Genomic DNA, 27803 nt, shown 5'->3' with positions numbered 1-27803 from the left:
AAAAATATATTTTAATAAATATTTAATCGGAACATCAACAAAACCATTTATTTATTTATTTTAAAATGATGATCTCTAAATTATATTTCAGCATAATGATCTTAAGACATAAAGAAATATGACCAAAAAATATCAATGTCAAATTACAAAAACATCAAATTAAAGGAGGATAAAGTAATTTAAAGTGAAATTAAAGAACTTATAATTAAGTGATCAATTAATATTTTAAAGTAGCAATTAAGGATTGGATTAAAAGGAAATTATTAAATTTGGAATTTGGCCCAATTTGCATGGTAGGGAGATCAAATTCAAGAATAAATACGATTTTTGTATTTAAGTCCAAACTCGGAAGCAACCATATTTTGTACTTCAACCATTTTTACTATATTATATTCCTTATATAATATATCCTACTATAATTCAACGACTATTGTCCCAATTCTCAAATATATCCAAAAAAATAATATTTTTGTATTATGGTAATAAGAATATTATGGTAACATAATATAGTTCTTTTATTTAGATCATTAATAAAAAAATATTAATTTTTATGTCAAATGTATTAATTTTTATGAATATGATTGACTCGTTTCACGAATAAAGATATGTGAGACATTTCACAAAAGACGTATTCAACTTTATTATATCAACTCATGGATTACATAAATCGTTTCATATTTGTAACTTTTAATACCCACATGAGAAATATCTAACTACAATATGATAATGATTGAAACTTTATATTCTATATATTTTTTGTTATATTAACCAATACATGATTGAAACTTTTAATACTCGTTAGAAAAATATATGTGATCACTCGTAGAATCAATTTTTTTGAAAGCAGATGCAATTAGAATGAGATGGAAAATATTGGTCACATGTTTATATTATATCATTTTTGGCCATATTTATATCGATTACACGTCTGTCGAAAATTTATTAAAAATTATATCGTATTGACCACGGAACCCACAATGTCCGTGAAAACAAAACTCTCTAATATCTTTTTTGGCACATTTTAAAGCAAAAATTTAAGTTTTTCTTTATTTTGAATGACCCCAAATTTGAGAATTCTGTTTTTTTTTTAAAAAAAAAACAAATTTGAGAATTTTACTCTTACAAACGAACAAGAACTTGTAGCACCTCGTCTTTGAATAGGAGCGACCAATGCAAATCGACAATGCAGGGGTAAAATGGGCAACATCAATTACAAAATAACGATTCCACCTAACACGTATTGCTCTGCTAACCTACTTGTACAAATTGGACAAATTTGCCCTTACCCAAAAATTTTGATCGTACGGTTCTCGATGGTTTCTTTCAGCGAAAGATTCACTAGATGTGCGATTCGGTGCACCGTTGTATTTTCCACATTTGTATTTTTTTTCTATAAATTCTGCTGTTTCGCTGGGAATTTTTGCCGTCCACGGTTCATCGTTGGTCTTTCGGGAGCTAAATTCTTTGTAATTTATACTTTTTAGCGTTTTCCCTCTCCGATTCAATTTGTGAGTAAGCTTGCTTACATTTGTTCAGGTGAGGTGCTTCGAATTTTGACGCTGTTTTTTTTTTTTTTTTTTTTTTTTTTTTTTTTTTTTTTTTTNGATGGTTGAAGTTTAATTAGTTTGGCTGTATCGGTGTTGCTGCTCTTTGGGCTGCTTGATTTTTGCGTTTTTGTTTGTGAGCGAAAGCTTGTGATTTGAAGGTAGTGTTGTTTGTTAGATCGATTGTTGTCTGGATTTTTGAAATCATTTTCTAAATAGTTGTTAACAGCGTTTGAATTTTACCCGATATCTAGGTTACTCTTATTGGAATAAATTTGTGAAGCTTTTTAACTATCTTGCGTAACTTTTGTTTCATGGTGTTTGTTTAGTCACTTTTAATATTGAATTGTGCTGTAATTGTTCCAATTTGTTGTGTTTACTGGGTATTGAGACTGTAAAAAAAAAAAAAAAATCTTTTTTGATTTATGACGGCCATATATAGAATTTTGGAACTTTTTAATATAAGAACACTTTAATATGCTTGATACCCATAGCGACTTCAGTGAAGAGTTCAGGTGGCTCTTATGTCAATCGTGTCATCATTAAGACTAATAGTTTAGTTGGTGTTTTGTTCGTTTGGCATGAGACATTTTATGACATTAATGTTGGGGATGTAATCATGGTTCTACTTGTTCAATCTCTTAGATTTTCGTTTCTTTTTGGAATGAGTCTGTCAGTTTGTCTTATTTTTTAACTTCACAGATAATACTTGTTTTCTAGTTTGAAATGCTCTATAGTTCTATTGCTAATGGTAAAGATTTTGATGCGTTCAGATATGCTCTTACTTTTATTTTGATATGATTTTGTAGCCTTCGTGTTGGAAATGATAGTTTTGAATTAAATTCGCAATTTCATCAAGTTTCAATCGCACTTCCACATTAAAAGGTCTATTGAATTTGCATGTCTCCCTTTGAATTTGTTAATACACTGTGGAGCTAATTTTGTGGTTGCCACATAGAAAACGAAAACGCACTTGAATTATATGCCATGTTATAATTACTGTCTCCCCCTCCCTGACATCATCTTGTTTTTTATGAAGTTGAACCGTTGGACATTACTATGTTTGACAAATGGAAATTGAAACCAAAAAATGTCCCCTTTCTGTTGTATATGGACTTTCTTTGCTGTGTATGTTATCTGTGATAAATTTTCCATGCTAGTAGAATCTAACAAGAGCATTTTGTGCGTCGATTAATCTGTGTTTTTCACCTATGAAGTTTGGCTGTTTGATAATTGATGTTATAATGCACTCTGAATCTTTAAATTCTGGTTCTATCTTTCTAATGGCTAATAACGTGTCCGCAGATCTCTTAGAGGCAAACAATGGCACATGCTTTAGTTCAATTGACTAACTTACCTTCTTCAGTGGCCTTGGTAAATAATGTGAAGTTAAAGAGCTCTGGTAATACAAAACGGTCAGCTATAATGTTGTGCAGTTTACGAACTGCTCCTCTGACGTTTAGGAGTTTCTCCGGGCTGCGGGGAGTAAATTCCATAGACCTGATGGTGCAGAAAAATTCCGAGACACTCCAATCAAAGGTAATTCCAGTCACCTCTAGGAAGCAAGGACGAAAAATACGAGTTGCACCACGAGCCATGTTTGAGCGGTTTACAGAAAAAGCGATAAAGGTCATTATGCTTGCACAAGAGGAGGCTAGGCGTCTTGGCCATAATTTTGTTGGAACTGAGCAGATTTTGTTGGGGCTTATTGGTGAGGGTACTGGAATTGCTGCCAAAGTTCTCAAGTCCATGGGGATAAACTTGAAAGATGCTCGTGCAGAGGTTGAGAAAGTAATTGGACGAGGCGGTGGTATTGTTGCTGTTGAGATACCTTTTACTCCTCGTGCAAAGCGTGTGTTAGAACTCTCACTAGAGGAAGCTCGCCAGCTCGGTAAATTGTTTTATGGTCTCCTGTATGTGCTTTTTGACTTTTTGTCAGATTGTCATTGAACTGCTGTAGTGCCCATGTACCCATTGTTACATGTTCTTATTCTTATTCATTGATGCTTAGGGACCCTTTCAGCTATATTAATTTGCAATTTTCTATGATTTTGTAATGATATTTTCCATTGAGGTTGGTTTTGTTAGATGTTTGCTTTGGTTTTGGATTCAGGCCACAATTACATCGGATCAGAGCACTTATTGCTGGGATTGCTTAGAGAAGGAGAAGGCGTGGCAGCAAGTGTCCTTCAAAATAGGTGCTGATCCAAGTAATATTCGAACTCAGGCAAGCATTGCTACTTTTTCTTCCTTCTTGTTATTTTATGATTTTGCGGAATCTGAGGGAATGATTATAGGTTATAAGAATGGTTGGTGAGAGTGCAGACGCAGTTGGTGCTGGTGTTGGAGGTGGAAGCTCGGGCAACAAGATGCCTACACTGGAGGAGTATGGTACCAATTTGACCAAGTTAGCTGAGGAGGTATTTTTTTTCCCATTTTCACTATTAATTTTGGATTTTTGTGGAGGCATCTGACAGGATTTGTGGTTTTCCTTTTTAGGGTAAACTAGACCCTGTTGTTGGAAGGCAAAGTCAAATCGAACGTGTCATTCAAATCTTGGGGCGTCGAACCAAAAATAACCCTTGCCTCATTGGAGAACCTGGTGTTGGGAAAACAGCTATTGCAGAGGGCCTTGCTCAAAGAATAGCCAACGGGGATGTTCCGGAGACTATTGAAGGTAAAAAGGTAAGCTACCAATGTTGACTTAGGAAAGAAACTGTTTAATCTTCTTGTTGGTGCTCTTCATATTTTTACTACACATGGGAGATAAGAGTGCTGAAAGTCAGTTGGGTTTCAAACTTACTGAAATAGCTTGAATCAAACACTTTGTTTGGTTTTGATTTAAGAAACCAATTTGCTTCTTCCTAAAGTAAAACCAAACATTATCTGCAATTTCACTCTCTGCCCATAAAATATTTTTCTGCTCATTTCTGCACTCCTTCCAAAAACCGCCTCATCATTATATTATTTTTTAACGCAGCACGCAAGGTTAAAAATTCAAAATACATTGCTCATAATAATCATTTACATAAAGATCAAATCAGCTATAATTTTATAATATTCACGGGATTATAGTTTCATGACCTAACGTTTTAAGTAATATTGTCTACTTAGAAAACATTCCAACTGTACCTTTTTATCTCACAATATCACACCACAAGATAATTTCCCTTAAATGATTTCCAAATCATAAAAATATTACCAAAAGCAACCAAATTTTATATATTTTTTCAGTCTTATATTTCAGAGGTCATTGAATATTTTGGAAGTAGAAGTTGTATGCACCTAATCATACAAAATCATTGTCATAAGAGTAGAGTATGTGATTCGTGTGATCTTCATTGAAGAACGTGGATGATAGTTGGCACAGACCTGTTTGGTATTGCGCTTGTAGTTTTTATGCTCTTCATTGTTATTTATTGGTTGAATGCAACTATTGGTATTGCACTTTTAAAAATTGGGTAGCTATTAAAAATTTTCCCTATATTTTTGAGTGAGTGTTGTTTTTGGATCATTTCAGGTTATAACCCTGGACATGGGTCTTCTTGTTGCTGGTACAAAGTATCGTGGTGAATTTGAAGAAAGGCTAAAGAAGCTTATGGAGGAAATTAAGCAGAGCGATGAAATTATACTTTTCATTGATGAGGTTCACACATTGATTGGAGCAGGAGCTGCTGAAGGGGCAATTGATGCTGCAAATATCTTGAAGCCTGCTTTAGCTCGGGGTGAATTACAGGTTAGTTGCATTTGTGAAATAAGTTAAAAATGAGAAAATATGGCATGAAGATGCTCGTGACTGTGATGTTGCCACACTTTTAAAATTTGAAAATCGTATCTATTTGTAGTTGCTTTTGAATTTTGATCTATTCACTGATGTTTATATCAATTTTTGAGGCAATTTGTACTGAGATTTTTACATTATACTGATGGAAGATGTATTGAACATGAAAAATTATCTACGTTCTCAAAAGAATAATCCTTTTTTTACTTTCTCCGAGCTCGAAAATATGCTCATCAGTGATTTATTTCTCATCGTTTTAGACATGGGTCACCTTTCGTTGGATGAATTCTATCATGTTGTGTAATGCCAAATACTAATGCATTGCAGTGTATTGGGGCTACAACACTAGATGAATACCGTAAGCACATTGAGAAGGATCCAGCTCTAGAAAGACGTTTCCAACCTGTTAGAGTACCAGAGCCCACTGTAGACGAAACCATACAGATTCTTAAAGGGCTTCGAGAACGCTACGAAATTCATCACAAGCTTCGTTACACTGATGAAGCTTTAGTTTCTGCTGCACAGCTTTCGCACCAGTACATCAGGTATTTAGGGCTGCACTATATGTTATTATTTACTAATTTACTCAATGACCGTTATAAGCCTGAAATGATTAATCACGTCCGAGGAAAATGATCCATATTTTATAAATCATACGTAAAGTCGAGTTTGCCGATTCTTTGCATCCAGGCCTGTTGACTTTTGATCCCGAGAAAGATACAAAGCTCTGAGCTACCTGCTCATCTCTAATGCTATCTTTGCATATTTCAGTGACAGATTTTTACCTGATAAAGCCATTGACTTGATTGATGAAGCTGGTTCCAGGGTTCGACTTCGTCATGCACAGGTAGGACCATCTCTTAGCAGTGCCATAGTCCATTTCCCATGTATACTATGTTGATGCATTAATCTTCTGCAGCTCCCTGAGGAAGCCAGAGAGCTTGAGAAAGAGCTCAGGCAGATAACAAAGGAGAAAAATGAAGCTGTTAGGAGTCAAGATTTCGAAAAGGTAAATGAAAATTTTCTGATCCCCACTTGAATTTGATGTTGGGGTAGCTGAGATAAAGATCCCAATATTATTTCACAGTGAGTCTTCATATCCTGAGCATGTTCGATTTGTTCAATTTTTTAGGCTGGGGAGCTACGTGACCGAGAAATGGATCTCAAGGCACAGATATCCACTCTTATTGACAAAAACAAGGAAATTACCAAGGCAGAAAATGAGGCGGGGGACACTGGTCCTCTCGTAACAGAAGTTGACATTCAGCACATTGTCTCTTCTTGGACAGGCATCCCCGTCGAAAAAGTTTCAACTGATGAATCTGATCGCCTTCTCAAGATGGAGGAGACTCTCCATAAACGGGTCATCGGGCAGGATGAAGCTGTTAAAGCCATCAGCCGTGCTATCCGTCGTGCCCGTGTTGGGCTAAAAAATCCCAACCGTCCCATAGCTAGTTTCATTTTCTCTGGCCCCACTGGTGTAGGAAAATCAGAGCTAGCAAAGGCCCTGGCTGCCTACTACTTTGGATCTGAAGAAGCTATGATTCGGCTTGATATGAGTGAGTTTATGGAGAGACACACTGTCTCAAAGCTCATCGGGTCACCTCCTGGTTATGTTGGTTACACGGAAGGTGGACAGCTTACTGAGGCCGTTCGGCGCCGTCCTTACACAGTTGTGCTCTTTGACGAAATCGAAAAGGCTCACCCCGATGTCTTCAACATGATGCTTCAAATTCTTGAGGATGGGCGGTTGACCGACAGCAAAGGTAGAACAGTAGACTTCAAGAACACGCTCTTAATCATGACATCAAACGTTGGAAGTAATGTAATCGAGAAAGGTGGACGCCGTATAGGTTTCGATCTAGACTATGATGAGAAGGATAGTAGTTACAACCGGATCAAGAGCTTGGTGATGGAGGAGCTGAAACAATACTTCAGACCTGAATTTTTGAACAGGTTAGATGAAATGATCGTATTCCGGCAGCTTACAAAACTGGAGGTGAAGGAGATAGCTGATATCATGTTAAAGGAAGTCTTCGAGAGGCTTAAATCCAAAGGCATAGAACTTCAGGTGACTGATAGGTTCAGAGATAGGGTAGTTGAAGAAGGATACAACCCGAGCTACGGAGCCAGGCCTCTTAGACGAGCTATTATGAGACTTTTGGAAGATAGCATGGCTGAGAAAATGCTCGCCCATGAAATTAAAGAAGGCGACTCGGTCATAGTTGATGCTGATTCAGATGGCAATGTTATAGTTCTCAATGGCAGCAGCGGTGCTTCTCCAGAAATGTCCCCCGAACAGCTTGCCTTGTAGATTTTGCTCCTGTTCAACTACGCCATGCACCTACTCCCCCCGGATCTTCCTTATGCCAAGCCAAAGCCACCCTCCAATTATACACGAGGTTGTCGGTTCGATCTTTTCAACTGTCTACTAGATTCTAGTTATTACACTTTACGGTCTAGCCTTAGAAGCATTCTTTAAATTTGCATGAACATTATTCATGATTGATGGTGAAAGCCACGTCTCCTCCATTGCATCTGGCGGGGACACATTCAAACATTTGGATTAGTTTGTTCGTGAAGCTGTTGGTTCCATAGTTGAATGCTAGATAGATATGTAGACATGATTATTTCTGAATTACATGAGTCAATAATGTCATGTAAAGCTACTTTTGATTTGTTTAGCACTTGTTGTGGACATGATGATGGAAGTTTGCCTGATACATCCGGTAAAAGGAAATATACATAATTATATCGTTCACTTAAAAATCAATATGGAAACGAATCTCGCTCATATATTTTATGTTAGTTGTGCATAAAATTGAAGAGAATAAACGAAACATATTTGACCCATATTCCACATCCACCAACTGAACACACGTTCCTAGCTTTATGGTTCTCATGATAACACACAAAACACTAAACGTGTACACAATCACAAATTGTGGATATAAAAAACTAATTAGGTTCATACCATTGATAATCCTACACGATCTTGATTGAGCTCTCAGAATTTTGTTCGCTTTATTACTACATGCTCAAAGTATCGATAGATTCGATATTGTGGTGTTGATAAACAAATTCTTTTCAATAATAATAAAAAAATCATTTGGTACCAGCTATAAAGACAAAAATAAATCGTGTAATAAAATAGGATAGAGACTGTGTGCATATACTTTTATTTCTTGATTACTTTGTTCGTTCTCTCTCCTTTGTAGGCCAACATATGGAAATATGGCAAAATCGATCCTAGGACAGGTGGAAATACCATAGATTCCCCATCGATTGAAAAATATATACATATTATATAAATTTTTCTAGGAATGTAAGGTGAATACCATAAATGTTTCCTCTTGAATAATAAATAATAATTTAAATTTTTACGTAATTTTACAAAGAATATACTTAAACAATCCCCTTGGTATTAAACAACTCCGATAAGTAATTTCCTAAATTACCACTAATTATACGTATAATCAACATCCACCTCAAACAAGCGTTCCACTATAATCAAAGCCAGATGCTACAAAACAACAAATTACATCATTGGGACTCAAAAGGAAAAACAACAGAAACTTCTCTTGAATGACTAAAGGTTCCTTCTTTCATCATCACCTTTGGAACTATATGAGCTCCTAAATGCGTATAATTCATTCATTTCGTTCTCGACTGGCTAAATTAAATATGATGCTCCGCGAAAATTGTCAGTAGCAGTTCAAGATGAAAACTGACCTAAAAGGGATCAAGAGTTCCCGCAATACCAACAGTGTGAGGTAGACTTATAACTTCTTCCATGTCCTGCTTAACGCATGAAAATGGTCTTGTACATACATGCTGATACACAAGTATTTGCAAATATCTGTGCGTGTCATTGAAATTCAGCAGAAGATACATCAACACCTGTTGGAACAGGATGCCCGGGAAGATCTGAGCAGTCGAGGCTTTCTCGTAAAAGAGATGCCCTGCAGGGGTTCATAATAAGAAGTTGCTGCAAGTCCTTTGGAAGAACTTTAAATACAATTTGCAGATCTTTCTTCAATTTCATGCAAACATCTTCAGTATCTTCATTTGTTTTTCCATGCTACATTGGGAGATAATGAAATTAATTAGGAAATACATACAAGGAAATATGATATACAAAAATGATAACAGCCACTAGCAATGTAATGTCAGAGAATAAGTACATTATCTCAAAAAAATAATTTTGAAGTGTTGTTGGTTATGGGTAATTACGTAAACACCTCTGTATACTCATTAATCCTCTCTCTCCTTATATAGGAGATAACCTATAACTATAAGCTTCAATTAGATCATTTTCACTTCTTTTCAAGGTTTTCTCTTGCATTCTTCCAAATATGTACACCCCCATTTTTTAAAAAAAAAACAATTGTGCATTGGTTCACGTGAATAGTAAATTAGTTAATAACTGTTCATGTGAACTGTAAAATTGGCCGAGTTCATCCACGAACAGTAATAATTTTTCATTTTTTCCCCTCTGATGTTTCTTTTTGGTTTTCTACTACTTGATGTTTGATTTTCACCAAATCCCTTACTGGCACAACTGTAAAATTGAATAAACAAACCATCCCTTCATGGATATATTACTTTTTCATGTTTGTATCTTATTACTGTAAAATTTTCCTCGATTTCTAGAGTCTATGGTTACGTATACTTTGTTCAAGATCTTCGACTAGTCTTGATAAGTTATCTCCTCGATCTATCAAGTATGCATTTTATGGATATTCTCATACCCAAGAGGGATATCATAATGATTCGAGGTCTTATCAATACTTTACATCCATAGATGTACTAGTCTTCGAGTCTCCTCCGTATTTCATATTTTCAATTCTCCGAAAGTGAAATGGATGTTTCCAGTCTCTCTATTCCACTTCCTCAACCTACTGATCCTCCGCCGAGAATGTCTCTATCTTGGCCCACTTGCAAGTGCATCATCAATGAAGGAATATATGTTGTTTCCTCCTGCAATCCTGACCAATGTTGAGTCCTAACATATATCTCGACTACCAACCACATTCTTCTTATTTGGATATACCTAACATTACTCACAAGGGTAAGGGTAAGGGTAAGGGTAAGGGTAAGGGTAAGGGCAAGGGCTCCAACACTGCGCCGATCAGTTTCCATGAGTTCGCTTTATCCTTGTCTATTGATTCTATTTCTAACTCCTATCAAGAGAATATGGCCTATCAGTACAGGAGGAGGCAGTGGATGATGAAATGTATCTCGAAGGACATGGGGCTTTGGACCTATTTGAACAAATCCCACATCTACGTTACAAGTTAGTGTTTACTGTTAAAGACAAATCTGATGGTAAACTGAATGACTGATTTGTATAAATCACAATAAGTTGCAAAAGAGTTCACACAGACATGATGTTAGACTATATGTACGATGGGTTGCATTAATGAGAAGATTAACAAACCTAGAGATTTTGAACTATCTTAGAATTTCAATTTCCATTAATTGAATAGCCAACCACTCACGTATCATACAGATGAGATGAATAGATGGTGATGTCTTTGCATATAGACGTTACAATATANTTTTGTGTATTTATTTTCACATTCTACTTTTTTTTATGCATTTATTTACTCGTCTAGTAGGGCACCTTCTTTTTTTGATATGAAACTAAAATTTATTAATAGATAAAGTTATACAATATTAGCGGATGAGTAATCCGCACAATAGCACAACTTAGAAAGTACTACCCTACAATTGTCTAGTAGGGCACTTTCAATTGCATTTCAAACATCTGAACCATTCAAACCGGTTCCAGAATACTATCGAGTACATCCCACTATTTGTGAAAAATCAAACAAGAGAGAGATGAGAACAACGGGAAAAAAAAAAGATTTAGCTTGAATACTATCTTCCAATGAAAAAATCATAGAAGGAAAAGCAAAAGGACACAAGGCAGCACAGTATTTTGAAACAAGAGAAGGGACTGAGGAAAATATATGCACGAGATAAATCCTCTGCAAATCAACATATTCCCAAGTTAATATATATATTTTTTAGAAATTACAGAAAGAAACATACCAGCATTTCTCCATGGAGGTTTCTCTCAATCGCATTGAAGAAATCAACAATTTCCAATTCTGACATCCGAGCTATCAACTGGTTTATGTTGCTCTTAATTCTAGCTTGTCTCCACATTTTATACTGTTCTTGCTCAGCAACAGCACGTTTTCTACGGAACCATGGCAGAAAGTTGTGTCCTTTCAAGAAACGCCTGCATTAATGTAAAATAAATATCCATTTTAGAAAGTAATAAAACATATCCACTAAACAAATCATTTATCTAAGTACATATAAATGAAGGATATCAAGAGCAAAACTGACAATTTAGGATTGGGCAGTTAAGGATGAGGACAAGGCATCACCAGAAGCCATATACATTTTGAAACCCTTCATTTTAAAGATGTATGACGAGGACACAAAGAAGTGGACTAGCAGGGAAATAGATAAACAAAGAGCATGATTGCCAAACATGAAAAATAATTCATTTCTGAAAGATGTAACATGAGGAGAAACACTTCGTGTGATAAACATTTCTTTTCGATGTAAAAATAATTTTGATGGAAAGAAGACTGGTTCCAAAACCGTTAAACAATGTTTCAGGTCTAGTTGTGGGGGATAAGTCACCGCAGTATCAGAAACTTCACAAAACTTAGGTAAAAGGGGCACATGGGCAAAAACGTAGTAATTTTTCCATAGGGTTCATATGAGCAGCACAAAAGATAGTGGATGTCTGCATTTCTTGCGCAGAGAGCAACTTCTGAAAATATTGTTTAAGGAGATTATCTTTGAAGAAGGTGATCAGTGTCAAATATCCATTTGCTTCAGATGAGTTGATGATAAATTGTCCTGGCTGCGACGAGTATATTCAAAACTTAAAAAAGTAAAGACTAGAGGGAGAGGCTATAAAGGAAACGTGCTAATTTTGGACAATTAGGTTGCATAAAACAATTTTCTCAGAAGGAAAAAATGGCAATTTGAAGAAGTTATAGTGAACTTCTTTGTGGATGAGTAGATAATGCCACAAGGCAGGGTGTTCTCTTCATGGATATTTTAAACGAAAATTGCAAAATTATCTATAAAGGGAAATCCTTCTCATAGCAGGAGGTGTAAATCTATCCATTATTCAGTACCTGTAAAGATCTAGCCAATTTGACCTCATTCTCTTCAGTAGAAACTTCCCAGGACCTCTTTCTGACAAAGTTGATAAGAATTCCTCAGTACTGAAAGACGGTAGAGAAGGTGGATCAGCATATGGAGATGAACCTTCAGAAGGAGTATTTGCTCTGAAATATGGACCAAAAGGGGCCAAAAAGTTTGTGGTCAGCTCCAAAAAATGGCGGCGTAATATATCATTGTTAACAACTGACATCGACTCCTCAACCCTTGGAGATAATCCAGCATCAACAAGTCTATTCAAGATAGAGGTATCTGGCTTTGTCACTGAAGCATAATTCGACCATACAGCTTCTTTGTGTTCTGTCATTAGACACAAAGGACCATCTCTTTTCAACTTTACTGCATTCAAGAAGTTTGCAGCAGTAAACTTCCTTACCGAAAGATTTCGGAAGTTCAATCGTTCTTCTTGAGCAGAGATTCCCCCGTTTGAAGCCCTTGAATCAATGTTAAGACGACTAGAATGTGAAACAGGAGTTCCAACTGAAACTATGTGAGGCACATTACGCAGTGCTTTTAAGAAAAAGAGGTTTGTGACACCTAAAACCATTGGAGGAAAAGCGGCCCCCTGTGGGAGAGAGTTCAAAATGGAAAATTCAGAGTCGTGTATTGTAAAGTAAGGCCTGAAGTCAACACTGAAAAGTAATGGGGCAACCAAACTAACTAGACCAGCAACTGCTTCACAGCACTGGGGAGGGGTCGGTGCTATGATTAAAATGGGTTCCCCAATGAGTAACACTTCCCAGAGCTTCCAAAGATGCATCAAGAGTCCCCGGAATGTTCCAAAAAGATCGGAGTCATGAAATAAACCCTGTGGCACTGATAGATTTGAAGGGAGAAGGGGGGCCAGTGAGGACGCAGAGTCTTCAAAAATCCCACTATCTGATGGCAAACTGTGAGAAGGAGGAAGGTTCACTTTCAGTAACGCATTCCCAATAGGAAGCACCATGAGATTACCAGGTACAGGAGTAGGCCACATTGATACACAACTAGCAATGTGAGCCAGTGCTTTCTTTCCAATATCAAAGTACAAAGGCCCCATAATTTGTAGCAAAGGCCTAAACACACAAGAGTATGGACTGTGAGAAAGAATAACAACAGATTTTTGTTCACCTCCCCGCTTTAGCCTCTCATCATGTCTCTGCCTATTAAACACATAACCATACAGGTATCTTGAGTTATAGTGATTTTTACCCTTTTGCGAATCCGCATACAATGGCCCTTGAAATATTAAGTTATTATCTACTTCATTAGTCTTTGATGGACCAATGTTTGAAACTGGAGGTTTTTCATGCCTCCTTACGCGGAAGAAGAAGAAACAATCATGAATACTTGATCGGTTAAGGTTTTGTGAAACTGAATCTGGGAACGAACTAAAAGCAACTTGAAGCTCCTCATTTAGGGTAAGACAGCCAGGCGGATAACACTCCTCAATGAGCTGCCCCTGCTCAAGATCAAACCTAATGATACAAAAAGCAACTACCCATCGATGCAAAGCTTTTTCATCAACTTCTGATGCAAGTTCCGACTTCACAGAAAATGACGGCGACCGGCTCATCTCCAGATACTTGACAATCACTCATCAATGAAATTAACTCAACATTGACCACCAGCACTGAGAAAATTGAAGGAAGTGGCCTTCCTGAAAACATGTAGAAAGGTTGTCACATCAACCAATTAACCAATAAAACTACATTGTATCTACAAAAATGAAGTAGATATTCACAAGGAAAAATCCATTAGCTTCACATATACCCCATACTTCATAAATGAGCATTCATCCATGATAACGAAGAAACAAATAAGAATCAATAGTATATTTTCCATTACAAATGTGAACTGCAGAAAATAATAACGACGACAATAATAATAATCAACATTCAACAGTAAATATAGGTAATTAAACTTCCATATCTTTTCAGAAGAAGGAAATAAGGAAAACAGATAACACTTCCTCGTATAGTTAATTTGAATCCCAGCTATGCAACCACATATGTATTGGAATGAACTCCGCAAATACAGTGGCAAGATCCAGTACAGTAATATCATGATAATGGTACTTGCCAGCTCTGAACTTTCAATAGAATAATGGTCCACAGTTGGGAATCCTATGCCGATCAAACATCAAAATGCCTGCCCCAGTTATCTAAACAGTCAAACATAAACATTTTGAAGCTATTCTGATCTTAGACTTAGAAATCACTGTTTTCTCCAATCCCATGTGGGGAACCATTATATTAATAAAAGTGTAAGTGATTATTAAACAAAACAGATTCATGTCAAAATTTCTCAAAGCAATGGTACAAATCAATCTCTCCCCTAAATTACTCTTAAACAGGAGATGATTGATGAAGAATAAGGCAAAAGTGAAGGGAAAAACTTCAAAAAAATTGGCAAAATAAAAGGCTATATTTACCTGAAAACTTTTTGTCAAAAAAATTTAATAAATATATATTTGTAAGGACGGTCATGGTGACTAATTTAATTACCTGGACTCCGAAATCCAAAAACTAGAATTTCTAGAAGCAGCTTGGATCTGCAAAATTGGCAAACGATTAAATATTGACAGGCCATGGGAAGATAAAAATGTAGAATTATCTAGTTACAAATAACTGTTCAAGACACAGAAATCAATTTTAGGTATCACGGTAAACACGTTAACATTATTTCAATGGTTTATTATATCATTCAATTTTTCATTTTATATGCAGCCATCTTATCAGTGCGTCTTTTTTTACTTTTTCTTGTGTCCATTCTGATTTCTAAATTAATAGTTTTCAAAAACTTAAGAGATTACAAGAAGACATAATAAATTAACTTAGGTTCATTTTACCTGCAATATGAGACAAATCGTATTTACCTGAAATTAATATTTTGACATGTTTACCATTCAGAATAAATTAGATCATTGGTGAGTCGTTGGTGAAAAAGTAAATGAAATCCCACCAATCATCAGGCTCTTTTCATGCTATGGTTGCCTCTGTATCAGCTTCGGTTTACAAAACAAACAAATCATTCTGAAAGAAAAAACAATGTATTAAATGATTATTATATAGCTTCAAAAACAATGGCAAAACTGCTGATCGCATTTGTAATGCACCACATTACAAAGAATCAAACTAAGGAAATAAGCAAATGCGATAATGGTGCCCATTGAATACTAAATGAATCAAGCAAACACTACTTTTTTTTATCCAAATAAGCTAAAATCGAAAAAGAAAATAAGCAAACTATAAATATCACTACTAACTAGGCAAGGTTACCTTTGAGTTGATGAACATGGCACATCAGCCCACTTGGCATCCAAACGCTCTATTCAGGAGTTCAAAATCCAATGCTGTCAGGTGGAGAAAAAATTTGCTAAATCAGTAAAAGCATAGAAGAGGTGACAAATGATTAATGGACCAACTCTCCTACTTGTAAAATTGTTGATTCCAACTCTTGCCGTTTCAATAATAAATAAACAGTGATACAGTTCAGCATATATGGCCTCTTTGTCAAAAGTCACTTTATCATAGACAACGTAAAAAAATTAACATCTTTTGTAATCTATCTAAAAAGTTTTCTTACGAAAAGGCATAGAGTATTTCCACATAAGATCTACCCCATTATGCTAACATATGTAATATTTCTGGATCCCTCGTAATACAAGCAGCGTAAAAAAAATTGATGTTTCAGTGAATCCAAATGAGGAAGCAGCATAAAATTGAAGCAGATTCTTGGTATTACCATTTCAATCATAACGCATCCTAATGGCATTTTGTGACGAACCTCCTATTTGTCATATGGGAAAAAGAAGAGGCTTAAAACCTATAAATGTTTTCATTAGAAAGAATTGGACACATATATTGTCAATTTTCTGCTGGTGAGAAAATAAAAGAGAAAAGTTATAATATGGTTGAAAAAGTGGAGCAAATTAAAATTCAACAAGATGAAATGCATAAAAAGTTCAAAGTCATCAACAGATTTAGAAAGTTTCAGCAAAATACTAAGGAAAGAGGAATTAAATGTAAATGTTTCAGATTGGCCAACCATTCTGTACCCCATACAGGACCAGATAATAGTTTTGACATTTGAACTAAATGCACGATGACTTCTAACTTCAAGGATCCTACCTACTTAAAAGGTATATAACGACAACTTCAACCGGTAAGGAAACCTTCAAGGATCCTACCTACTTAAAAGGTATATCATGACAACTTCAACTGGTAAGGAAACCTCACCCTTTATTTATTTTTATTTTTGAAGGACAAAATTAACCAATATGGTTCTTTCAATCCTACCCATTTGACAGAAAATTTTGATTAACTTGGACTTTCAGATCTTAAAATTCCCTCAACATTCCTTATATTTATAGCCACCAAAAGAACACCTTTCTCTCATGCGCAAAAAAAAAAAAAATTGTCCTGCTTACGATCCAACAAACAGTTAACCTCTCTCAACCTAATTTTCCGGTGGTAGCATAATAACAGTTAAAGGTCAAAACTAATAGGTTATTGAGACAAACTACAAAAATATACTCGGTTCAAAGTGTATAAGAAATACTGAATGTGCCATGTTCAACAACATTGTACATTTAAAGTTATTATTAATTTGCCGTCCTCAATTCGTTTTGTATAAAAAATTTCTAAAATGATATTTATCGGCATGAAACACTCAAAGTTACCATAAACATGCGTGTATCAACAAAAGACGATACTTTAGTTGATCTAAGCCATTAGCACATAGAAATAATTAACCACGGTATTCTCAAAAAAACTGATATGCGAATCAGAAACCCATTTCACCTTTTTCTATTTTCCCACGGGAACAAATATGAGTAAAACGGAGATAGCTAAAGTATCAAGAAATTATACAGGATTAGAGGCGTGAATTGTGGTTCTGAGCTTTGCCACACTAGGTTCCTAAACTTCCAAACATCTGTCGATCTCATCCACAATCTTCACATAAGAACCTTCACGAACTACAAGAAGTGACAACAAACCATGCCGGGAAATCGTAAAATTTACATGAATCCAAAACCCAGGGAAAAAAATTGAATAAAGAATAAGGAACCGCAAAGATTTGTAATTTTTAGATTTGTCTTCATACTAGCGATTAGTTCACAATGCAAAACACTAAAAATCCATAATTCGTTTATGAAAATTCCTACCCATTTATTATATGGATGACAAAGCAGGATTCAAAATCTTCTACGCCTTCATCTGAAGATTGTTCAGCGTTTGGCTAAGCAGATTGAACTGCGGAATTGACGAATTTTGATGGAAATGAAAGCGTAGTTAAATGCATAGATCTGTGTTTGATGGAAGCTGGCAGTTTCGAAAAAAGGCCAATGGATTGGAGTGGCAAAATTTGGGAATTAAATAAAATCATATTATGATAGATTACATTTATAGAATTGTAGTTTGACCCAAAGTTAAAAAGCATACATTTACATCAACATAATATATGATATATCATCTATGTACGTGAATATATTTTTTATAAGACGATCTCGCGGATATTTATTCGTGAAACGAATTAAATTTGCATATATTTACAATAAAAACTCATAATTTTAGCATAAAAAATCATATTTTTCATGAGTGAATCAAATAAAATATCTGTATCACAAAATTAATCCATGAGATTGTTTCACAATTTTTTTTTAAGTATGTACGTACTAAATATTGATAGATGTAATACATGTAGTGGATATAATTCGTTGAACTAGTCGTTAGATTCATACATTATGTTATCATAATATGTGATATCTTTATAAGTGTGTATAACAAATATAAGAGTAGCTCTCTTGTGAAACGATCTCACGAATCTTTATCTGTAAGACGGGTCAACCCTACCGATATTCATAATAAAAAAATAATACTCTTAGCATAAAAAAATAATACCTTTTCATGAATGACCCAAATAAGATATCTGTCTCACAAAATATGAGTCGTGAGACCGTGTCACACAAGTTTTTACCCAAATATAATATATATAAGTAAATATAACTAGCTAAACCAACCATTAGACACATATGTTATGCTAGAATAACATGTTGTATATCTATATATGTACATGTACATAACATCGATAGATAAAATATATATAGTGAATGTGTCTTGCTAATAGCGGTTAGACACGTGACATATATATTACGTTAGCATGACACGTAATATTTTTTATAAATGTACTAATATTGATAAGTATAATATATATAGTGATTTTGTTTATCATATCGTTGTTTCTTCCATTGCATTTGTTGGTTGACTAAGAACCTAAAATGGATATGAGCATTAGGAAGAAAAGTAAATTGGTAGGTGTATTTGTAGGTTAAATAAGAGCCTAGATAGCCCACCTCCAATGGAGGGTTTTTTTAAAAAAAAAAAAAATTAAACATTTTAATCTAAAAAATAAAGTAGATGGTGTAGTTTTGCAAAATTAAAGCAAAACACTATCATCAATGACCGACGTTGTAATATATTTTGCAGCATCCGTATTTATTAAAATTGCAGCGTCCAAGCTGTCATGTGCAGTTACACATGGCAGAAACGTCCGTTGCCAAATACTTTTTTTTATTATTATTCATTATTATTAGTTTTTAATTGAATTTAACATATATCTTATTAGTAAAATAGGAAGACTATATGTAAAAAAAATGAGAGTTGGAAATTAAGTTTAATATTTGAAAAATAAATCATTTAAATGGTGAGTTAATCAACCAATTTTTTTAAAAAATTCTTTACTTGTAAAATATTAATTAATTTATCTTTTGAAAAGGTATTTATTTAAATATGTGTTGCTTTAGGTTTGGAAAAACTGTATATGTGTATCCATCCACTTATTTTTTATTTTATTATTACAAGTAATATGAGTAATAAAAAAAATAGTTGAAATATGAAAATTCTTGAATATTTCGTACACAAAATTTTTGAATTTGTACTTTTTATTTTTCTAAAAAAAAAAATCTTTTATTTTTTAAAATATATGTTGATTTAGTTTTCAAAAAAAATAGAAGAAGGTATATGTATGTCGATCAACTTATTTTTTATTTTTAAAAATTAATTAATTTGAGCTTCAATTTCCATTTTTTGTATGCAAATTAATTTGAAAGATAAATCACTTTTTACTTTTTATCTTTCAAATTAGTTCATTTACAAATATAAAGTTGGAGCTCAAATTCATTAATTTTTAAAAATAAAAAATAAGTGGATCAAGACACACACAACTTTTTTTTGAAAACTAAATCAAAGTATATTTAAATAAATAAAATATTTTGTTTAAAAAAATAAAAAGAGCGCAAATTCAAAAATTTTGCTTATGAAAATTCAATAATTTTCATATTTCAATTATTTTTTTTAATAATCATATTACTAGTAATAATAAAATAAAAATAAATGAAAGGATATGCATATACATTTTTTCGAAAATAAACCAACACATCTTTAACTAATTTTTTTTAAAAAAAACTAATTTCAATTTTTTAAAAAGATAAATTAATTAATTAATATTTTATTTTTTAAAAAAAAATTGGTTGACTAACTCACCAATTAAAATGATCTATTTTCCAAAAATTTCAACTCTCATTTTTTCCATTTAGTCTTTCTATTTTACTAATAAGATATTTGTCCAAAATCAATAAAAAAAATAATAATAATAACGAAAAAAATAAAATAATATTAAAAAAACAACGTCCACTGCCTTGTTGGCAGCTGCACGACATGTGTGGCTGTTATGCTATAGTTTTACAGTGTTCTCTGTTATTAGTGGCGGACTGATTAATTGTGGCGTTTTGTCTTAAATTTACAAAACCACACCATCTATTTTATTTTTTAAAAACTAAAAAAAACCCCACAATGGAACTAAGAATTGGAGACCATGGAAAGTGTATGGTCACTGGTTGGTTCGTGTTCCTTCTGAGAAATCATTCGTGAGAAATTGGAAATTTTAGGAAATAATCCTTATTTTCCTAAAACTCAATTTCTACAACTTTTAAAGGGAAAAAAATTCTATTTTCTCTAGTATAAATAGGGCGTATTCATTATTTATTCAATGAGGGTAATCCACTCTAGTGATTTTGAAGAAGTTAATCTGAGTTACATCATCTTGACTGAACTTATTTAAAATATTTTATAAGTTCTTATATATATAAGTCGTTTTATGCGTTTATAAGTTGTGTGGTTTTATTTTAAACATGTTTGGATAAAATAAGAAAATGAACTTTAATTATATATGTTGATGCATTTGGTTATATATTATTTAATATTTGGATAAATATTTACTTGAGATTCGATATTTAATTCTATTAATCCTCAAAACTCTCTATGAAGTATGAATAGTTCTCGACATCACATTGATAAGATATGCTCTGTTGCTCTCATAAACACTCATTTTGATGTTCAAGCATTCCTCTCTTTGGGGTTTTCACTTCCAAAGGTTTTCGTTCTACTGTTGATTCGTGACGAAGGTAATAACTCTCGAAGTTAGGATTTGCCATAGTCGTCATCTGTTCACCTGGATTCGACGTACTCATACTTTTCTAAATCGAGTAATATCGTTCGTCATTTAGCTAATTTCAAACTAAAAAATATCGAAATATTTGGTACTACATATTTGATAGGTTAACAAGTACCTCAGAAATGTTAGTATTCAGATAATACGCTAATGCAATTAACTCCAAATCATCTCCTATCATCCTAGCTATGACACGAATTATGTAATAGTGTAATAATTAAGTAGTGGGTATCATGCGACTATTGTGGGAAGAATGTTGTCTGGCCAAATTATGAAGCAATGTTAGGTTGTTTACGTATTTTCACAAGGAAAAGTGACTTCCAAGAAATGCAATTTTAGTCTTATACTTCAAGGGCTATTGTTTATCCACTATACATTGCTCCAATTGAATCAAATTCTCTCTTTCACTTTTGCTCCAATTGAGGGAAATATTTAAAAATGAGTCCTAGAGCCCTTTGTGTCTCTATTTTCTTTGCCTTTATTGCATTCTTGGCATCCACAAATTTCTTGGAACAAAACATACTCTCCATCAATGACCTTGTCCATTTCCCCTCTAAAACATTCTCCTACATGCCCTTGATTTCGGTTCTACTTCACCGTTCTCATCACCGTTCCCATCATCGACGACATCGCAAACATACAGACCAAAACAATAATACGAAGGTGGTTTGCGAAGATTTTCCGCCAGATTTCCCCCCTCCGGACACCAACACGACTTCGATTTTTTGTGTCGATCACAATGGTTGTTGCAACTTCACCACGGTCCAAGCAGCGGTCGACGCAGTTAACATTTCGAGCCTAAGAAGGACTATAATTTGGATCAATAATGGAATTTACTTGTAATCCTAATTAAGTAACGAAAACTTTTTTTCTGCTTGTATATTTATTTTATGGATGCATGTGTGAAGCAATTACTTGTGTGATTAAAATGCAGTGAGAAAATTATAGTTCCAAGAACCAAACCTAACATCACCTTCCAAGGGCAAGGTTATACATCAACCGCAATTGTATGGAATGACACAGCCAATTCTTCTCATGGAACCTTCTACAGCGGATCAGTTCAAGTCTTTGCAGCCAATTTTATTGCCAAAAATATAAGTTTCATGGTATGCCAACCTCTATCAAGAATTAATATGTATTAATTATATGTAGCCCATAAAAAAGATTCATGATTTTGAATGGATCAGAATGTGGCTCCGATTCCAGGGCCAGGAGCCGTCGGAGCTCAAGCCGTGGCCATTAGGGTTTCCGGTGACAAGTCGGCTTTCTGGGGCTGCGGTTTTTTCGGAGCTCAGGATACTTTACACGACGACAGGGGTCGCCATTACTTCAAGGAATGCTATATTCAAGGTTCAATCGACTTCATCTTTGGAAATGCTAAGTCATTCTATGAGGTATTAGTTACTATTTCAATGCATCAACTAGCTTCTCTATTTATTTACTTTCAATATGGAACAAAGAATTAGTATATGATGAGAGTTACAACTTCTAATTAACAATAAGAATTAAGATCCAAATCTATGTCTAAAATTATGTAAGATTACAAAAAAAAAAAAAAAAAGGTGTCTAATTAGCATATGTATTTAAGGCGCAACCATTTACGTAGTTTTAAAAACCGAACCGGACTTGTATGAATTATATATTTTTCATGCACATTGCATGGCTACCACCAGACCAAAAAAATATGAAAATGATTTCTTACTCGTCACATCCTTTCGGTTACCTTCAGCGATTATCCAACATTCCCGACCTATCAAGAATAACTTTATCTTTTCACTCCAATTTACTTCATTTTCACCGCCATGAGAGGTCAATTACTAATTTGATCCTAATGAAGTATGGTGGAGGTTGAAGTTAGGTCGAAGCATTAATAATGGGATTTATCATTTATGAATAGCTTGATTAGCTATTAACTACTTTAAAGAAATAGAAAAAAAATCATGAGAGTACATAAAAAAAACTAATTGACCGTAATTACGTCAAATATAACATCTATTCCAAATTTTATTTAAATTTTATGTTTTACGAAAATATATCATTGGAGTAATAAAAATATATATCGTTCAAGTTTTACATTTAAAAAAAAATAGAAAACAGATCAAGAATTAGTTTTATTCTTGTTTTATATGGATGATGCATGAGTATATATGATAAAGCTATACATGTTTCATGTATAGAATTGCCATATAACATCCATAGCCACCCCAGTACCAGCCGGTGCGAGGAACATAAACGGGGCGGTGACGGCTCATGGCCGGGCCTCGAAGGAAGAAAACAGTGGCTTCGCATTCGTGAACTGCAGTATAGGAGGGACTGGAAGAATATGGCTCGGCCGAGCTTGGAGGCCTTTCTCCACTGTTGTGTTTTTATTAACAAATATGTCTGATATTATTGCTCCTGAGGGGTGGAATGATTTCAATGACCCAGCCAGAGACCAGTAAGTTTCCTATAATGTGTACCTCATATCATCTTTATGATAAAAGTATAGAATGATGATTGAGATCTTATGTTCGAGACTCGATAACAACAAAAAAAAAGAAGAAGAAACGACCATCACGACTTCGGTTTTGGACATAATTTACAGGACTCTGTTTTATGCGGAGTACAATAACACAGGCGATGGAGCAAATACAACACTGAGGGCTCCTTATGTCCAAAGACTGAACGACACACAAGCTTCTCCATTTCTAAATCTTTCCTTCATTGATGCCGATCAGTGGTTACAACCTTATGCCTGAACAAGTCTTTACAAAATTCAAATTGTAGAAATTATATTCTTTTTTATCCCCTTGCCCAAATTTAACTATTACGTTGTTTTATCCTTATAAATTATTCATCATCAATAAAGCTTCTTAAAATAAAAATCAAAGAATTTTGATGGAAAATTCTGACACTAGATAAGTTGATGGTCAATAAATAGTGCATCAGGATGCTTTTTGGCACATCCAACGGTGCATAGGGTACATTGAATTTTTCTCCCGATATAGCATAGAAAAACTTATGAGCCTAGATGGGTGGTACTTAGTAGTCCATCTAAACTTCAACATCGAGATGCTAGAACTCGTGTTACAATGGGTTCAAGACCATGAAACCATGTTAAGCGGTGAAATTTGATAAGATTATAGCTATATGCGGTGTATTGCATAAAGTTAAGTCTCGTTTATATCATATACCAGAACATCAGTTTTCATTGTCCAAACTAATCATCAAAACATTGTCCAAACTAACCAGAACAAAGCTTCTCAAGCGCCAAATTTTCGTCACCACCAACGCTCTCCAAAGCACTCCGTACCAATGTTTCAGGGAACCCCATCTCCACAAGTTTTTTCACCTGTAGAAATTAAGAGATTGGGATCTGTAGCTTCAAAAGGTGTCAAGTAATGAAAATAATAATCTGGGATAATTGCCAGAGAAATTAGGCCTGTCTTCCGTTACACGTTCATTTTTCTTTATGCTTCTTGAATATTTTTAGGTGTGATAAAGAAAAGGGTGGACGTCCAAATTCTTTGAATGCAGCTAACCTTCTCCTCGACATCAAGAGAGGATGTCATGGCAAATGCTTCAGTCCAGTAACGAGCGGTACCCAAAAAAGTGTGATGTTCTTTAAGATACTGAAGAATATTTAAAAATAACTAATCAACGACTGGTTGATAGCAGTAAGACAACAAATCCTGGGAAAAAAATTTAGAATGGGGAGGGTAAGAAAAATCCATGCAGAGAAAAACACCTGTCGTGCTACCACAGCATCTTGAGGATCATCAGGTTCAGGAGTAGAGAGTAATGCTTGTATAGAAAGAAGAGCTGTTTTTAAAGTCAGGGCTGGGCTCCATTGATCTTTCAGGATATCCAGGCATATTGCACCACTTTGACTGCTTATATTAGGATGCCTTTGATTGGAAAAGAAGACAGAGAAATACTAGATATATAAATAATTTATTGAAGCATACGAAAAAGAAAGTTTGTTACAGCAACGAAGAAAGAAAAGTCAATACCAACAGACAACAGAGCAATATATTAAGAGCAACATAAGAAAAAAGATGAGACATTAGCTTGTAAGATAGGATGCCTTATTTTGTGTCTCCGCTAATTTAAAATGAAAAGGCTAATTTGTAAAATATTGTTGTAAAAGGCAACTGTGAAAAATACGAAAATAACACAAAGAAATGAGGCTGTCAAGATGATAATCCCTTCCCTAGCAACGTGTAACTTCCAAGTACGATGACAAATATTTTAGCAGTTTCGTAAACGGCCCATAAAATCCAGAAGCTTAGCTCCCATCTTTCCACATAAAACTCGCCAGTGCCTTAACAGCGTTATATCAGCACGCAATGAAGGAAAACTACAGAAGTTACATATGAATCATGACGAGGCGGCAAGGTCAGCAGAACACATTTTCTCAACGTACCATACTTTTGTGACGAACTTCATCTTGGGAGGCTCGAATGGGTATCCATCTGCAAGGAAGAAAAATGTGAGTAAATGCCATCCAAGATAAATAGCTATTGATAGTGGATACTATATATTACTAAACATGCCCACCTGTAATAAAGATCAAATCCCTTCGTTGAAAAGAAAGAAAAAATTAGTATCAAAACTTCATTGCTACTCAGTACTCACTGACAGAAAATAAGGCATCAAAAACATAATGAGCTCTTAGGCTTGTATAAATTTACGCAGTTCCATCTTTTTTCATAATTCCGAAAGACCTTATAAAATCATTGGTTTTTGTTGGCAGGCCGGTTCCCTTCAATGCTCCTTAAGACCACTTTTTAGACCCAAATATTAACTGCGCAAGCAATCATAAGGAAGCCTCTTTTCTGGGATCAGAACCGGCAAGCATAGAGGGATCAACAAGTAGTAATAAAGAACCAATTAAGTGTTAGAAAAGTTTGCATAACTAAACATTAGTATAATTAATGCTTGAATTTTTATATATATAAGAACCCATCTATTCTTCAATATCCATCAACTCATGCAAAGTAATATGATTTCATTCAGATATCTGATTTGTAACTTGCAGTCATAAATTTTATTTCACGCAGAATATAACATGAGTCTCCAGGTGAGATTATCATGCATTAACTTAAATCAACTCCCTAATTTAAAAGATCTAATAATCTTCAATCATCTGGAAATCATATTAGCTGTATCCTGATACTGAGCAACTAAGACGCACACGGCACATAAGCCACAATAATCATAAAAACAAATAAAAGAAATCTCTTTGTATTATTTGTCTAAAGGAGAATGCACAAATCCACCAAACCTCGCCTTGCAAAATGACATTATATATCTTATTTCTGAAAAATAAGTGATGAGAGAGAGGTGAGTCTCATAATCTTGTCAGGTGATAGATGTATTAGCGCCAGGTGATGAGTTTGGGTGTCGACTAAGCTGATTGGACCTCGCTAGTAATGTAAGCGCAAGATTTTATCACAGCAAATCGAATCCAACTTGAAGAACTTGATGCAAGGTATCAAGAATACATTCTAATCCAAAAAGATCCAACTTATACGATACACAAAACCAGAAGTAACTCGTTTTGTTACTAAAAAAGAATAGAAGAATTTTTATTTTGTACCCAAGAACAAGAAAGACACAATAACCCGCCAGTAAAACCTTCCAGAATTTAACGAGTTCGCAGAAATTATCAATGCATAAACGAATATTAACGAAATAACCTTGTTAACTTTCTTTTTCAAGAAATAATTTGCGACAAGACCCAAAAGCAAGAAAACTTTCTTTTTTTAAATTAAAAAAAGTATCAAAATTAAGCTAAAAAAAAGCACGAGAAAATCATCTTCAGAAACCCAATCTACGCGAAACCCTCAAGCATCTAAGCCCATTTGAAGATGATATGAATGTAAACCAATGATTACCAGCCAAAATGATATCGATCTTGAAAGTTCCGCCTTCGTAAGGAGTGCCAACAGGACCAGGGATTGTGCCAAGCAAGTGGGCAAGATTAGCTTCACTCTTTGGAACCACCTTAATCCCAGACACCTCAAAATCTCGATTGCACTCTTGCAATTCCTTCTGCACTCTAGCAAAATCCACCATATTTAAGCTTCGATAGTTCCCTAGCTACAATTATGGGAATTTTTGGGCAGAGAGAAAAGTGGAATACTTCGTTCAGGAGTCGGGTCTCTCTAACCCAGGCAGACGCGTAGAACTGTTTCCTTTACTCAAAATCTTTTCGTAAAGGTAAATGAACCGTTCGGTGCGTGAGTCTATTATATACACACTAAAGCAGTTACATTTTTGTGTGTGTGTGTGTGTCTATATATATATATATATATATGCACCATATACATATTATATGTTGGTAGAGTTCAAGCTAGGTCGGAAATCCTATTATTCATGTTTTGTCACGTTAGATTAACTATATCTATGTTTTGAGATATAGACAATAAAATACGTGATTTAATCTCTACCTTAAGGCTAGCATCTCATTAACTCTACGTATTTATGAACATCCACATTATGATTTGTTATTGCAATGGTTTTGATTTTCCAATCAACGAGAGACCAAAAACACAAACAAACAGATGAGAGGGTGTCGATAATTTTCTCGCTAAAACTCTTTTATTGCTCAATTCACGACTATATCAAATGTTCGATTGCATGGATGCGTTCGAAACAATGGCTTAAGTTTTCATGTACCGGTTTGGGCAATATAGGGATGGATGATTTTTTTTTTGGTTGAATTCTACTTGAGGTATGTATGAGACTTGATTTGTTGGAATTTAGAAGGATAACTTTCATATATA

At 34.5% G+C, this 27803-nt stretch overlaps 3 protein-coding genes and 1 pseudogene across 9 annotated transcripts; 2 read left to right on the top strand and 2 right to left on the bottom strand.

Annotated features, from left to right (window-relative positions):
* Positions 1-1373: 1373 nt before the first annotated feature.
* On the top strand, positions 1374-8004 carry LOC140959106 (ATP-dependent Clp protease ATP-binding subunit ClpA homolog CD4B, chloroplastic-like; annotated as a pseudogene).
* Positions 8005-8730: 726 nt separating this feature from the next.
* Positions 8731-17894, bottom strand: LOC140958973 (uncharacterized). 7 transcript variants are annotated; one of them, XM_073416630.1, is made up of 9 exons: positions 17690-17894; positions 17394-17500; positions 16267-16311; positions 15801-15874; positions 15398-15554; positions 15027-15073; positions 12495-14179; positions 11383-11575; positions 8731-9406 (listed from the first exon to the last, which is right to left on the bottom strand). In XM_073416630.1, exons 7-9 carry the CDS (start codon positions 14093-14095, stop codon positions 9194-9196), a joined length of 2007 nt encoding a protein of 668 aa, XP_073272731.1. In that variant the 5' UTR covers positions 14096-14179; positions 15027-15073; positions 15398-15554; positions 15801-15874; positions 16267-16311; positions 17394-17500; positions 17690-17894; the 3' UTR covers positions 8731-9193. The 7 variants fall into 7 exon arrangements, with proteins under 7 accessions (XP_073272731.1, XP_073272733.1, XP_073272729.1 ...); XM_073416632.1 differs by lacking the exon at positions 16267-16311 and having other exon boundaries at positions 15788-15874; XM_073416628.1 differs by lacking the exon at positions 16267-16311.
* Positions 17895-21436: 3542 nt separating this feature from the next.
* Positions 21437-23922, top strand: LOC140959762 (probable pectinesterase 8). The gene is made up of 5 exons (XM_073417768.1): positions 21437-21872; positions 21968-22139; positions 22221-22427; positions 23211-23470; positions 23618-23922. Exons 1-5 carry the CDS (start codon positions 21472-21474, stop codon positions 23769-23771), a joined length of 1194 nt encoding a protein of 397 aa, XP_073273869.1. The 5' UTR covers positions 21437-21471; the 3' UTR covers positions 23772-23922.
* Positions 23923-24129: 207 nt separating this feature from the next.
* LOC140959763 (ubiquitin-conjugating enzyme E2 27-like) lies at positions 24130-27255 on the bottom strand. The gene is made up of 5 exons (XM_073417769.1): positions 26913-27255; positions 25439-25487; positions 24761-24920; positions 24555-24644; positions 24130-24364 (listed from the first exon to the last, which is right to left on the bottom strand). The coding sequence occupies exons 1-5, from the start codon at positions 27091-27093 to the stop codon at positions 24257-24259; spliced, it is 588 nt and encodes a 195-aa protein (XP_073273870.1). The 5' UTR covers positions 27094-27255; the 3' UTR covers positions 24130-24256.
* Between the last annotated feature and the right edge of the window lie 548 nt (positions 27256-27803).

Source organism: Primulina huaijiensis, chromosome 15, assembly GCF_012295235.1.
Source record: "Primulina huaijiensis isolate GDHJ02 chromosome 15, ASM1229523v2, whole genome shotgun sequence".
NCBI classification, from domain to species: domain Eukaryota; kingdom Viridiplantae; phylum Streptophyta; class Magnoliopsida; order Lamiales; family Gesneriaceae; genus Primulina; species Primulina huaijiensis.
Note: the sequence above shows the minus strand (reverse complement) of the source record. Positions and strands in the feature narration are given on the sequence as shown.

Excerpts from the sequence above, each read along its gene's own strand:
- LOC140958973 (XM_073416630.1), bottom strand. The coding sequence starts at position 14,095 with ATGAGCCGGTCGCCGTCATTTTCTGTGAAGTCGGAACTTGCATCAGAA. Across the intron at positions 11,576-12,494 it reads AATTGGCTAGATCTTTACAG|GCGTTTCTTGAAAGGACACA; the intron begins GTACTGAATAAT and ends ACATTAATGCAG. Across the intron at positions 9,407-11,382 it reads ACCTCCATGGAGAAATGCTG|CATGGAAAAACAAATGAAGA; the intron begins GTATGTTTCTTT and ends CTCCCAATGTAG.
- LOC140959762 (XM_073417768.1), top strand. The coding sequence starts at position 21,472 with ATGAGTCCTAGAGCCCTTTGTGTCTCTATTTTCTTTGCCTTTATTGCA. Across the intron at positions 22,140-22,220 it reads CCAAAAATATAAGTTTCATG|AATGTGGCTCCGATTCCAGG; the intron begins GTATGCCAACCT and ends TGAATGGATCAG. Across the intron at positions 22,428-23,210 it reads ATGCTAAGTCATTCTATGAG|AATTGCCATATAACATCCAT; the intron begins GTATTAGTTACT and ends TTTCATGTATAG.
- LOC140959763 (XM_073417769.1), bottom strand. The coding sequence starts at position 27,093 with ATGGTGGATTTTGCTAGAGTGCAGAAGGAATTGCAAGAGTGCAATCGA. Across the intron at positions 25,488-26,912 it reads GATCGATATCATTTTGGCTG|ATGGATACCCATTCGAGCCT; the intron begins GTAATCATTGGT and ends TCTTCCTTGCAG. Across the intron at positions 24,645-24,760 it reads ATGCTGTGGTAGCACGACAG|TATCTTAAAGAACATCACAC; the intron begins GTGTTTTTCTCT and ends AATATTCTTCAG.